We start from the raw sequence: 16,130 nt of genomic DNA on the forward strand, positions 1-16,130 counted from the left end.
ACTCAAAAGTAGAAAATAAATTTTTCGATGAGTCACTCATACACGATTATTTGTAAAAGTAGGAGGAGAAAAGATTTTACAAATAGTCGTGTGAGTGACTCATAGAAAAAAATATTTTCTATACTTTTAACTTTACAGTTGGTCATATACGAGTCTGCTTCCGTAATCCGTGTTTATAATGTAAGGAAATAGCTATTAGGGGTTTTATATTCAATGATATTTACACAGCCCCGTTCTATCTTTTTATGAAGTGCACTGTCTAAAGCCATGTAAATGTCAATCACAGTCTGTATTTAATACAAATCTGTGATTTCCACAAAAATTTTAACTAAGGAATGTAAGGATTATAATTTGTGCAAATTGATCTTATTGGACTAAAGATGGCGCCATTGTCTTAGTCTCTTTCTCAAAGCATACTTGAACAACATTGTTTACAATTACAAATACCTAGCGTTTATATATACCTAAGGCTGCCTAATTTTTATTGAGTTAAATCTATTGTCTTTAAGTAGGTGCATTAAATATCAATTAATTAATCTATAATGAATTTAAACCTAAATAGAAGCCAATCAAAACAAATTGATTTGTGGAAAGCATTTTAAACTTTCGTAGGGATGCATATGGTTCTAAAATGCATACAGTTTCGTTAAATTACGAAAGACTAGAAGCATGCATATTTTTGTGTTAAATCACAATTTATTTGAAATTTCAAAAATTTGTAGTTCAATCAATTTTCATTAAAACAAGGAAAACTCTGTTTAAAGAAATAAAAAATATATATAATGATTTATTTTAACATGTAGGTACACGTCGTTCTCAAAATATAGATTATGTTCTCTCTCAACAATGATGAAATAATGGATAATATTTTAGCCAAATTTAAAGGGTTGCTTTTACTAATTTTAAACTTTTATAAATAAAATAAAGTAAAAAAGAAATGTTCATTATGAGTCTATTGATGTTGAATGATGTGTATTGTGACGTAGTTTTTGTCAGTTTCCGTATGGAATCTTTTATAATTTGAAAAATCAATGAAATAATAGTTTGAAAACAATTGGATTTTATTCACAGACAAAAACGAATCGAGTTTTATCAATGAAAGTGCATAATTTTGTATGGTGTTGCCATCTACAATCACAACTATAAACATAAATCGACTGAATTTTTATAAAATATAAAATTTGTGTTAGAATACTAAATTAACACACGGAATAAGACATAAATTTAATAATTTTTTGTATATAATATTTATAATAATTTGATTTAGTTTAATAAAATAAAATAATAACAAATGTCTTAACAAGAATACTGGAAAATAAATCCACGAATCTAAATTAACACATTATTTTATTTAACAGTATTATTGTGACAGCCAACAAGCTGCAACATGTCAGATATATAAATGGCGGAGTAGATGTTCACTGCCATCGGGAATTGATAAAAACGCGAATAATTCATTGTTTAATTAAAGTTTAACAATTGTTTTGTGTTGATTAAAAGTGTTTTTTAATAAAAATATAATTAAATAATTGATTTTATATTAAAATCATGAAAATAATGTAGTATTTAATTAGTGTAAGTGTATGAAGCCACCCTTGGTTGGTGTGGCTCAACGATTTGGATATTTTGGGAATGATCCCAAATCATGGGTGCTCAGCAAACTAAGGATCGAGCTGTAACAACGGGATCACATTCTATACGAACAACAAGGAATAAACCTCGTGTACCAAAAGATGGACGAACATTGGGCTCAAACATATTTACTGAACATAGTGGTAAGTTTTTTTTTCTTTCTAAAATTTGAATGATTCATCCATACTTTATTTGAATATATTAAATTTTTATAATATTTGTGAAAATTAATATGACCTCGAACTGTAAATATTTTATTCTTGGAAAATAATATCGTCTAGAAGTTGAAATTACGGTGCATCTTATACCGCTTTCTATATGGTATGTATCAATTGACAACCGACTGTCAATGTACCGCTATCTTATGTTTGTTCTACTTTGATCTTGTTTTTATTTTATAAAATCAAACATCTCCATAATAATATTTCAATTTATGAAGAATTGTTGGTATTCGATTATTCATTGTACAAAGTTGTTTATTTACAACAGACTAGTTTCATTTCCTGTAACTTTTTTCCTTCCAAACTTTGAAATTTACCTTTTTGATTAGAAATTATACTTATTTGGAACATTTAATAAATTATATTATTCAGAACCGTTCATCGCTTTAATACAATTTTATTTTTAACAAAAATAAAAATATTTTAATCACTTGTTGTGAAGAAAATCAATATTGAGGGGGTAACTATACAATTATTAGGGTTTCTTAACCCTCCTTTTACTACACATAAGTTTTTCTTGTGTCGTATTTTTTTTTAAATGGAAGTGGTCCACTAGCATCTGTCATGTTATATAAAAGTTTTTATAAAAATTGGTTTTAATCAACTTTTGTCGTTAGTCATTTTTCAAGATCAAAGATAACATTTAATTTGTAACCTTCAAAATTTGTTACATACAATTACTTAAAATATAAGAATTAAAAGTTTATAAAAATATGATGTTATGCCCCTTGGAAATTTTTGTATCGTAATTCATTAACAATCAAAATTCGGTGAAAATTCACTTCATTCCTTTTGATTTTTAACTGATTATAAGCTAATGCACCTAGTTTCAAAAATTAAATACCAAATTGAAAATCGTTCAGATCGAAATTTTTTACAACTATACAGTTTTCGAAAAATTGTTAGTACCTAGGTATAAACATATTTTTATACAAAATTTTTAATATTTTATAAATTTTTATTTTATTTTTTTGAAATAAAATTTGAAAATAGTGTGAAAAGTGGACGATTTCTTCAACTATCTAATTTGAATTTGCAATTTGTGTCAAGCTCTTCTCCGTATAAATAATTAGGCACTTAATTTAAAAAAAACCAATTTGAAATTTATTTATGTTTTTAAACCAATTTTAAAAACTAACAATTGATTGAGTTAATTGTTAAATACCCTTATAGAAAGTGTTGAATGTCAGTGCTTGCAATATTTTTTTTTATAAATTAGAAGAGTTTAAAAATCCAACACAATTATATTTTTTTTGTTTTCGAAAATCTTCGAGAATCATTTTTGTTTTTCGAGAATGTTTCACAATGACAATAGTTGAAGGTACCTGCAACTTTCAACTCGAATCTTTTATAATTTGAAGAAAATGGATAACAAAGTTTTACCCTAATTTGCGCCCTCAAAAGTTGTTTAAAACTGGCGAGAAAAAATAGTAATTTTAATAATTCTCATAAGAACTCATGTCGTCAAACTTGCATAATTTTCTTTTCAGACAATCTTTTAAAAAACTTAATTATAATTTCTTAATATAAGAACAATTTAAAAAAATTTAAGTTATAGGTTTTTTTTTTTCTCTAGCGCCTCAATAACCTTAAGCAAGTAATCAAAAGAAAACTTTTTCATTTATTAAGACTTTTTGAAACCTGTATATCTATATATATATAAATAAATACAGGATATTCCAAGACCTCCCGTCCACTTTTTCTAATTACAATTCCAAAAATACACTTAAGTAAACTTGCATTTCTTCTTTTAGTAAAGTGACCCAAATTAGATATATATTTAACTCCTGGCCGCCACCGGAAGCAGTATTCAGCTGAATCGGTGTCGTCTAACGCTCAATAAAATTCATATAATCGACTAACTTATGATTAAATTTTGTTTATCAAATTCGTAATAATAATCTCTTTTACAATAAAAAAAGTAACTCAGGTCTTAAATATTTAGTGCGAGACACAAACTGAGTTCTGAGATTGTAATTAGGGAAAAAATTAAACATTATATCCATTACGATTTATTTCGAATTTTAGAATGAAAAGTTAACGAGGTTTGGGATATTCCTTACAGTCAAACCTGGATAAGCGAAAGTTGAAGGAACCGCAATCTCATTTTCGCTTATGGAATGTTTTTACTAAATGAAGTTTTTCGTTTATACGGGAACAGGAATCGTTTATCCCATCTATAAAAGTTTTAGACAAAAATAATGAATTACTTCCACAAAATTGAAGAGTGGGCCATAATATCTGCAAACCGTTTTATTATAAATTTTAATTCCTATATCCATGGAGTGAGAGAAATATGTTGAGTTCAATGTGTATAAGAAAGATATACCTACTATTATATTTTTAGACCCTGTTTATATGGAATATATATCAAGGTATATTAAGTTTAGTCCCAAGTTTGTAACGCTTAAAAATATTGATGCTACGAACAAAATTTTGGTACATATATGGTATATTTGGTATAGTGAAAACGTACGTTTTGGTATAGTGAAAACGTACGTTATCTTTGACGCTCATGTGATCAAAACCTTATTGGCATAATATTCTTTATATAAATAAGTTAAAACTCGTGGGTTTTTAAATCTATTTACTATTTTTATACAATTTTTGAGCATGCTACTTTATTTTTAGGGAGCCAGATTGTCTTAGAAATTTTAGATAAGAGACTTTTATTTATTTTTTATTTTATTAAATTTAATAAATGGTGTATTAATCGATTTCCTAGATTTAATCTGGGTTTCCAGGCACTCCATTAATTATTAAGAATTATAAAATATAGGTTTTAATCTAAAACAAATAAATTATGATTTGTTTACTATCAAAATAATGAATGTTTATATAAAATTTGTACAAATGCTGATAAATGATAAAATTGTAAGTCATTTAGTTTATCATTACTATTATTCATAAATAATCAAAAATTGCAAGGCCATTTTATATTTAAAATTTATATTTTATGTTGCTTTGCATCGATTTTGATTCAAATCCCTCTATATTATAAATGTGAAAGTAAGGATGTATGTTTGTTTGTTACGCTTTGACGCAAAAACTAGCGAATGGATTTGAATGAAACTACAACAATATAGCTCATACATCAGAATAACACATGATCTATAATTTATAAAAATATATTTAAAAACAAGTGAATACAAACAATTGAGTTAATTTTTGAAATACCATGCATAGACAGTGTTGATGCGCAATCGTTTGTCGTCACGTAAATAACAAAAGATATTCACTTTTAAATCGATACACACACAACTGATAATCCTATATTAATACATACTATAAAATTTGCACATAATTAACGCCCTCGTGGGTAAACAGTGATGTTTACAAAAAAATGTTTCAAACAAAAGTTTTTTATTTTTTTATAAGGAACATTTTTTACATTTAAACTTTTGTTCTATCTCTAACGGTTTACAAGATGGGTCCTACGGACCCAAGACCCAATTGATCTATGATGCTCATTTACGAACTTGACTTCACTTTTTACGTCCTGAGTACGCTGTAAAAATTTCAGCTCGAGGACGTAAATAGTGAGGTCAAGTTCGTAAATGAGCAACATATGTCAATTGGGTCTTGGATCCATAGGACTCATCTTGTAAACCGTTAGAGATAGAACACAAGTTTAAACATAAAAAATATTCCTTATAGAAAAATAACCAACTTTTGTTTGAAACATAACATTTTTTCGTAAACATCACTGTTTACCCGTGAGAGACATGTATGTATGTGTAATGTGAAAGAGTAATCAACACAGTCTATACATGGTATTTCAACAATTAACACAGTCAATTGTTTGTTTTCACTTGTTTATTGTAATAATTCAGAATACTGCTCCTACTTGTTTATTCCAGATTTTTTGTACAAAAATCGAATAACCTTTTAAAAAACGGTTATTTTCTTTGCTTATGATTTATTTATAGACTTGAAAAAATATTTTTATTATTTCTTTACCATTTATAGATAGTTTTTGATAATTAAAAAAATGATTATAATTTTTTGTTTTAAGAATAATTTACGATCAAGTTTTAAATAAATTTATGTTTCTACAACTAATAAAATTTATATTTCTATGAAATATTGAATATTATTTGTAAAAAAATTTTATTTTTGTGAATATTTTTCTTACTGTAGAGATTCTGAGAAGCATGTACAAAAAATTTATGTCTAAACAATTCTAAGAGATAGAAAATTTAAAGTTTATAAATAATTTAGTAGTTATGTAACATTCACAGAATGTATGTTGTAATTACGTTAATAGTTCAGGGAATAAAAGAGCGTCCTTGGGGATATTTTGTTGAATTTCTTGATATTTGATCAAATATGTTACCTGTACAACATAACCAGCTGGTTGTAGTAATTTTAATTTGTTAAATTTTTATTTTAGTTTTGTTCGTTTAAATAATTTTTTTTTACTTGGAAAATTTTTAAGAAATAATTTTCGGAATCTTTACGTTCTACATATTTAAGTTTTATGTTTTAAAATTGATAAACATTTTTGTCGATTAATCTATTTTCAATTCAAGCTGGTTTGGCTATTAAACCACTTTTCTTAATAATTTAATGTAATTAAAATATATTGTTAATCTACTTAATTTGTCAAAAAATAAAAAAATAAAAAAAATAAAATAAAATTTTCAATCGATTATGAAGCGCGAGGCCGATAAAGTATAAATACAACCGGCCAAGTGTGAGTCGGACTTGCACATGATGGGTTACGTGCTTTTTTTCTTATGCAAAAGTATTTAATAACAAGTGAAAACAAACAATTGATTGAGTTAGTTGTTTAAATACCATGTATAGACAGTGTTGATTACTCTGTCACATTACACATACATACATGTCAAAAATATATAACTGATATTCCCATATAATACATACCTCACAATTTCCGCATAATTTGCGCGCTCACGAGTAAATAGTGATATTTACGAAAAAATGTTTTAAAAAAAAGTTGGTTATATTTTTATAAGAAATATTTTTTACATTTAAACTTTTGTTCTATTTCTATCTCTAACGGTTTACAAGATGGATCCTACGGACCTAAGACCCAATTGACCTATGTTGCTCATTTACGAACTTGACATCACCTTTTACATCTTAAGCACGCTCTAAAAATTTCAGATTTTCTTTTCGTTTTTGAGTAACCGTGATGACAGACAGACAAACGACAGAAGACAGACAGAAAACCGGAAATGGACTAATTAGGTGATTTTATGAACACGTATACCAAAATTTTGTTCATAGTATCAATATTTTTAAGCGTTACAAACTTGGGACTAAACTTAGTATACTTTGGTATATTTCATAAACATGGTATAAAAAGTACATAGTGTTATATCTTGGACGATAGTACAGAATTCTTTATGAGCGTGTTAGAATATTCCATTTTGAAATATCTATAGAGATCGCTAAATAGAAGAATCTATTGGTTGGTCGTTGCGCAATTTTTTTAATCGGGTATCGTTTATGGATCAATGTTTTATAATTATTGCGAGAATTGGTTGATTGTGTATGCTTTTTAAGAATGTGTACGTTTTTATACCATGTGTATGAAATATATACAAGGTATATTAAGTTTAGTCCTAAATTTGTATTTGCTAAAAGTATTGATACTACCATCAAAATTTTGGTATAGGTGTTCATAGAATCACCTATTAGTTCCATTTCCGGTTGGCTGTCCGTCAATACGATAACTCAAAAACGAAAAGAAATATCAAGGTGAAATTTTTATAGCGTACTCAGGACGTAAAAAGTGAGGTTGAGTTCGTAAATGAGCAATGTAGGTCAATTGAGTCTTGGGTCCGTAAGACCCATCTTGTAAACCGTTAGAGATAGAACAATAGTTTAAATGTATATTCCTTATAAAAAATTATACAACTTTTGTTTAAAACATTTTTTTTGTAAACATCACTGTTTACTCATGAGGGCGCTAATTAGGTGAAAATTATAGTATGTATTAATATGGGAATATCAGTTATGTGTGTGTGGCTATTTAAAAGTAGATATCTTTTTTTATTTACGTGACGTTAAAAGACAAACGATTGCGTCATCAACACTGTCTATACATGGTATTTCAACAATTAATTCAGTCAATTGTTTGTTTCACTTGTTCGTCATTATATTTGTTATGAATGGCTAGATTTTATAAAATTATTGAACTATACACTTTGAATTGATTAAATAATGAACATCTGTTTATTGATAAGGAATATATAAAAAATTCATTATATTATAATACACCAAGAGCCAAGCCAAATTTTGATCGTAAGCTAGATTTCTGTCATTAATATATACCAATACAGTATTCACTATCACTTTACGTTTTACATTTCATGACAGCAAATGGTGACTTTGAGACCTATACCATCTTTCATATAACTAAAATGCGATCGTTTAAGAATATCTGGCGTCTTCTTAAAATATCCCAGAATTTTTGAGAGGTGGATATGAATTTGAGAAATTAAACTTGAAATTTTGCGAGTGGCTTCCTTTTGACGAGTCTACCAAACTTTCTCTCTGCGACTTTTCGTTTTCAAAAGAATTGCGTTTTCAAATGAGCATGATAACGTCCTGTTTAAGCTATCGGTTTGAAAAAACGCAGCAGGGAATTTGTCGGACACTATGACCACTTGATAACATTAATAATAGCTTATTTGAAAACGCAACAATTTCGACAAAAGTCGTAGGACAGTTTGATAGACTCTCCAAAAGTAAGCTACACTCGCGAAGTTTCAGGCATGTATTAATCATTTAACAAAAAAGTAACTATTTTTACAATGTTTCATTGAATATTGGCCTAACTTGACAGTTTTCAATGATGAAAGAAGTCTAATTTATGGGATTAACACACGATTGATCGATAAACAGCTGATAATTTCTCTAGTTCGCGATTATTCTACTATTTTTCTAGAACTACCAACATTTAGGCAGAAAATCTGGAAATATGGAAGTAAACATGCATAAACTTATTGTTGTTCGGGCCAATCTAGGAAAAAGAGCGGGTATTTCAGTATACAAAACGGACATGGGACAGAACAAACGGGTATGTTCTCTTAAATCAACTTAAAAAGTAGCGGACGTCTGGTAACCCTAGCCAGAAATCCAACTTATGATAAAAATTTGTGCAGACTTGGCTCTGGGGATATAACATAGCTCAATAATCAATTTTAACGTAACATGTGTGTGTATGTGTTGATTGTATGTATATGTACACGATTTAAATAAAAATCTATACATGTTATTACATACATACCTACCTACATTCATGTAATAACCCTATCCTTGTTGAAACTTTCAAATGACAACACTGACCAAGGATATGTAGATTCATTGACCTCGTAAACAATATCAATAATAGATATAAATATATTCAGTTTAGTTATTATTTTTGTAGAAAATTTATTTTTAGGTTATCATTCATTTATTATTTGAAGCTTATTTATAACAATTTTTGATTAGCTATTTTTAGTAGTTTAAATTTAAATATCATCATTTTATGGTATTTTAAAATTTATTTATTACTTTTCATATTTGTCCCTTGTTAATGGTTCAAATGGAAAAGTGCTGTAGTTCAGATTTTTTATTAATTTAAAATAATTTGGAAAGGACCATTAAGCCATTCAAGCCTTAAACTATTTTGTATTGCAATACATTTTATAAAAATTATTTAAAAAATATTTTAAATTATTTCTTCTGAAAAAAAGTTATGTTAAGAATATTAGCACCGTGCGTGAGTTTTATTGGAGGCGTTTCCATGGTAACGACACACTACTTTAATTATAGAATTGTATGGATGCTTATATAATTGTATGGATTGCATTTATGACTTACATTGAAAATTTAATATTATTGTCTCACAAATTTAAATAAATAATTATGATAATTATTTACATTTGAAAAATAATATTTTTGCAATTTGATTTCTTATTTTCACAATTTTTAATGCATTAAGTTTAATTAGTAAGTGTTTTTCAATAATTTTTATTTGACATTTTCTTAAGATGTAAAGAATTGCATATTAGTCATAACAGCCTTCTTTAACGCCAAAATTTTTCACTTGAAGCGCTGGTATTGATTTTATTGTCCCTACCATGACTACGCACACAACGAATATGAGCATAACAAAAATGTTTGATTTAAAGGCTCAAAATTTTTGTATAAGTAGAATTTTACTCAAAGAATATGTGGTTAAAATCTCAGCTAAGGCATTATATCCATGTAAATTTTTCAGAAAAAAATCTTTGAAAATCGATATAAAAATAAAAAAAAACTTTTTAATAGAAAGTAAATATATTAACAAAGAAAAGAAAAAATCCGAGTGTCTTCATCCATACAAGAGATGTTCGAGCAGGGTAGATTTAGAGTTGAATTTATTTTTATCTCATTTTCAACTTTGAATTTTATTATAACTTCATGACTCGAAAAAGAAGAATAAATTTTTCGATATCTGCCTTAGTTCTTGAAATGAATGCTAAGTATGTGACAATATTTCCAAAATTATTATGCATAATTTTTCATAAAAATTAAATAAAATAAAATGAACGTAGTACTTATTCATCATATAATTTTATATCTTTCAAGGCTAAAAACCACATTTCCAGTCTGAATATTATTGAATCGATCTTGCTTCCTACTTGGTAAAACGATATCAAGTATCAACGCCAACTGAATAAAGTTGACAATGTAAACCAACCAAGTAGCCTAGCACAGTCAACAGACATTTTGAGCTCAAAAATTATATGAAAATTTTATTATATAAGTAGTTGATGGAATGTAGAATAATAATTTAAATGACCCTGTATCACAGAAAATTTAAAAAGTGGAAAATTAACTTTGAAAAGTCAGTTTTCCTCAAATAAATCAAAAAGCATGCTTTAAAAAAAGCTTTGTTTATTATTCGACTTTCGATTAATTAGCTGGCATATATCACATTTTACGATGAACCCATTTTTATGTCAATATATATATAGAACGATATAGGTAAATATTGTTTTATTTATTAATTTCTGATACGGAATACTAAAAACGTCTGTAACAAATTATTAATTGTAATTAATAATAATTGTTTGTATAGTATTGTTTTTAAAATAATTATTATAAAAGTATGACAAACATTGTTATAATGTGTCAAGTTTAAACAATTTATCTGATAAAAATAAATTCATCGATACTCGATACGTATGTATTGTAGTCATATTCATTATTTAAATATGAACAATTTTTGTAGTTAGCTTATTATTATTATGTCTCGATTCTATCTGTACATTAATCGTTGTTATTTCGATGTTAGAATTTTCATATTTATTTTTTTATAAATACTCTTTGCGAATATTCACAAGGTTACAAATCGAGCAATTTAAGATGAGTAAATGTTGTCATGCGTCGAGAAGTATAAATTATTTCATCAAATATTAAAAATTGTTTTGTTGCGGCTATCAGATATCTTAATTAGATTTTCTAGATAAATTTAGTCTCAAAAGTAAATAAAATCCAGTTCACTTATGTTAATATTTATTACATTTAAATGTACCATAAATATTAGTTATTATTTTATTATTAGGTGTTGTTCACGCTTCTTTTTATATCATGTATATAATACACAAAGGTATACTTAGTTTAGTCCCAAATTTATAACGCTTAAAAATATTGATACTATGAACAAAACTTGGTATAGGTAACACCTAATTAGTCAATTTCAGGCAACCGGAAATTGACTAATTAAGTGATTTAATGAACACCTATACCAAATTTTGTTCATAGTATCAATATTTTTAAGCGTTATAAATTTGGGAATAAACTTAGTATACCTTGGTGTATTACATATACATGGTATAAATAAAAGCGTGAACAACACCTAATAATAAAATAATAACTAATATTTATGGTACATTTAAATGTAATAAATATTAACATACACAAGAAAAAATTAAGAATAAAATCAGTTAATTCAATTGGTGAACAAGACATTGGTGTATATTTATGATTGTTTGTTAGATTCTTATGATGCATTTTATTATTGTCAGGATGAATACAGAGTTTAAAAATAATTTGCATTCATAATTTTATTAGATATGGAGCTGACAATAACCTATTTACTTAATAATAGTAATACTATTAATAATAATTTATGGCTTAATAAAAATTTATTTTAAAACTTATAAATTAATTCTAAGGTAGATAATAGATATAATTGAAAATTGTTTGTGACAATACAATATTATAATACCATGTATATGAAATATACCAAGGTATACTAAGTTTAGTCCCATGTTTGTAACGCTGTAAGTTTGTAAATATTAATGCGAACAAAATTTTGGTATTGGTGTTCATAAAATAACCTAATTAGTGCATTTCCGGTTGTCTGTCTGTCGTGTCTGTCATCACGATAACTCAAAAACGAAAAGAGATATCAAGCTGATCAATAATAAACAACTTTTGTTTGAATCATTTTTTCGTGAGCATCTCTGTTTACCCGTGAGAGCGCAAATAATGCGCAATTGTATAGTATGTATTATATGGGAATATCTGTGTAATGTGACACAGTAATCAATACTGTCTATGCATGGTATTTCAACAATTAACTCAGTCAATTGTTTGTTTTCACTTGTTTATATTTAATTTCATTCTAATGTCTGTGATTTGTTTTTAGAGTAAATAATTTTAACAAATATATGTTTTAATATACATTTTTATATTATAATTTATGTGTTTTTTCGTTAAGAAATTTTTGCGCCTTTCTGAGCAGACATTCTGTAATAAAACATCATGCATTTTAATTATTAATGTATAAGTTGATGAAAAAAAAATTATTTATATATAAAATTATGATCAGACTAGAAACTGTTAATTCTAAAACGTAAATAGCCTCAGTAGCAAATGCGTAAACAAAATCAAAAATAATAATTAGACGTTATTTTCCAAAGTTGCAACGTTTTGTTAATTATTTTTCAACTTCTTTAGCTAATCTACCAAATAACAAACTATCCAAAACGTATTTATAAGTCACAAAAATATTTACATAGAGTTTATATAAACTAAAATGTGCGTTTTTTGTGACATAGAGATATGTGTGTCTTAACATTGGATGAATTGATTAATTTAGCGATCTGTTTCAAGCATGTTATGTATAACAAAATAAAATGTATGAGATAAAAATGGTTTTATAATAAATTAAACAAATTACTTTCAATAAAATTGATAATATTGTTGTGTATACGATTGATTGATCGATGGTCATATCAAAGGAAACAATAATCAATAATAATATTATAGTAATATATATGATCATTAATATATAGAATCAATATATATTTTATTTTGATGACTCAGAGGTCGGATGATATGCAGCATATGGACATTTTTCCAAACCATTTGTGTATCGAAATTTAGCACAAAATATTTCATAATTATTTTTTTGTTCATCCTAGCACTTAAGAATAATTTAAATTCAGACAAAGACGACTAATAAATATATCGAAAAAAAATTCGAAGAAAAGTTGTTAATATTTCGAAGACCAATTTTGTAATTTTAAGTATTCCTCCACTTTTAATATTTGAAGGAGCTATTACCTCACAATCATTAATTGTTATTAATTTATTTATAATGGTTGCATCTAGCCGATATGAGCCTTACTGAGTGGAAAGATAGTTCTGACACCTCACGTTTTTTAGAGAAAGTATGATATTTGCATTATTTTCGGTCAATGATAAACCATTTTGTTGAAATGTTAAAAATGCAGTTCGATGGAGCCAGTTTACAATATATTTAACTTTATTACTGTAATCATTAAATAAGAAATTCGGCCTTTATAGTGAATTTTTGGAATATATATAACCGAGTCAATAATGCTAAATTTAACAGTTGCTCTGGAAAAATTGACTCCCAAATTTTCATAATTAAAAAAAAGGTTTTTATGATATTTGAACCAAACTCCACCCTTAAGTTTTAAGGACTGAGCATATTTACGGAGTGGGACACCCTAAAAATCGTACAAATGGCAGAAAATTGGAATAAAAGAGTCTTTGGGTCGCTGAATCTAAATTCAATATTAAATTAAATGTAAGGTTTTTTACGTATTTTAACTCCTTTATACGAAAAAACTTACAATTGATATTAAAATAGGATTCAGCGATTCAAAAAATATCTGGATACTAATTTTCAGCAATTTTTATGCTTTTTAAGGGGACGACATTACTCTCACAAAACTAAGTGGTGTCCAGTCAATAAAACTAAATGATGGAATTTGATTCAAATATCATATGGATCATTTAAACAAAAATATGAAAATCGGAGTTGTGCATTTTTCCTGGTTTTTTTGGCCTTATTGACTCGAGTAATAAATATATATCAAATAAGATAATTTTAATATTGTTTCCATGAATCATAAATTTTTATAGTAATTAAAAATTAAATACAATTTTACAAACGCAACTTTTTTTTTTTGTTTTTAGTTATTCAAGCAAAAGTTACATATCAAATTCAAGGTAATCTCGATTAAAAAATTATTTTTTGTTTCTTCTTTTCTCTGTAACAAATGATTATGTAACTGAAAATAATGGGAATTTTTCACAAAATTTTTGTATGAATGATCATGAAATGATTGAGTCATTGCTGTACCTCAATGTACAGGAAAGAGCCGCTAAGAGTATAGTTTAAAGATTTTAGTAATATAGCACTCCTGCTAAAAAATAGTAAGCCATAAACCAAGGAGTTACTGTTATATGACATGATAAAATGTTAAGGAAGGTCCAATACAAATCTGTGACAACACGATTCGATCTCCCAAAAATTTTGTCCAAGTATATTTAAATAAAGCTTCATCAAATTCTCTTGTAGGATATCCTCGAATTTTAATGGTTATTTTCACTGTGATAGTTCCAGCGCAAGCGAGCACTCGCTGAACTTATGTTTTATAGTTTTCATTTAATTTTCACGTTTTGAGATTTTTTGATATCGTAAAACGAAAATTATCTTATTAACGATTATACAGTACTTGTAAACATATTTCGAGTAGGAATATTTTAGAAGCGTTAAAATTATATGGCAAAACTTTAGGCGAATTTAAACTCGTCTAAAGTTTGTCGTCTAAAAATAAGGAATGCTTGTTGCACTAAAATTTCGTATGGGAAGTGACTTTCGGTTAAATTTTCTAAAACTACAGACAATAGTCCGATCAAGTCTCCATATACAGCACCTTTTTCAGAATGTGTAGAGTGATCCAATAATTTTTGCCTTCGAGGAAATATTATCTCAGATTTATGTTTCCTAGGAATGGATGTATCTCCATTGCCATTGGTTGAAGTTGGTATCACCTCATCCATATCTCATAAACCCGAATTGTTAAGATTTTGTGCTCTTGTGGATTCTTGATTTACTTCAAAAACTGGCATGGCCCATTTCCCATTAGAAACGTTAAATGTCCACTGTGGAGGCTGAGAATCTCCCATCCTTGTTTATCTCACGGCATTTGTATATGGACGTAGAGTTCATATATATTGAAGTTGTATATTTGTACCTATAATTTAAAAAAAAATCACACACCGGATATGAAAATAAATAATATCCATTTAATATCATTAATTGTAGGCGCCATTATGTTGAGCGGTGCAGAGTGTAATATCGATTAAGCACTTACTTTGAGAGCAGCATTTATTCAGAAATACATTTAAGTAAATCTGTAAGTACTTAAACTTTCTTTGAAAGCTATTAAAATGTAATAATATTGTAAGAATAATGAATGCAGAATTTTTTTTTGTTGTTTTATCATTCTTATTTCTGAATTGCATTCAACGATGTATTTAGTAATGAATCAAATGCAATTTAAGGCAATTTGATCTTAATACTTGATGTAATGAGTTGAAAGGTCAACAGTCGAAAATATTATAATTTTAATTGAAAAAATAATACACGTAATAATTCGATGATATGAAACTGATATTACACTTCATTTCGGAAAGACATGAATTTTTACTCTCATTTTAAAAATAAAACTTTTTTTTTAAATGTCTCTTTTCTAGCATTTTTATATCTGATAGTCTAACAACTTTGGACGGACAATGTTCCGTCGTGCGAGCAAATTCTGAATTTAATTGGGTATTTTGAAAATGGGTAGAGATAGAAAAAAATTTTAAAGATATATTTTGTTTCTTTTTCCCGCTATTTTTTCGAAAACCGAATAAATTCATCAAAAGATAAAAGTTTACACAGCATTATTTTGTAATTGGAGTGCTGATTGTAATTGGAGGGATGATTTATTTCTTTCTAATAAT

General features: G+C 27.0%; 1 protein-coding gene across 3 annotated transcripts in view; it reads left to right on the top strand.

Moving 5' to 3' along the window:
* Positions 1-1,510: 1,510 nt before the first annotated feature.
* Positions 1,511-16,130, top strand: part of LOC123294735 (tyrosine-protein kinase Abl) — a 45,528-nt gene continuing 30,908 nt past the window's right edge. For 2 of the 3 annotated variants that reach the window (XM_044875862.1, XM_044875864.1), the window contains exon 1: positions 1,511-1,775. In XM_044875862.1, coding sequence (XP_044731797.1) covers positions 1,646-1,775 — 130 coding nt within the window. In that variant the 5' untranslated portion in view covers positions 1,511-1,645. Of the gene's footprint in view, positions 1,776-14,312; positions 14,346-16,130 lie in introns of all 3 variants that reach the window. The other variant, XM_044875863.1, reaches the window with a different exon arrangement.

Source organism: Chrysoperla carnea, chromosome 3 (assembly GCF_905475395.1).
Source record: "Chrysoperla carnea chromosome 3, inChrCarn1.1, whole genome shotgun sequence".
NCBI classification, from domain to species: domain Eukaryota; kingdom Metazoa; phylum Arthropoda; class Insecta; order Neuroptera; family Chrysopidae; genus Chrysoperla; species Chrysoperla carnea.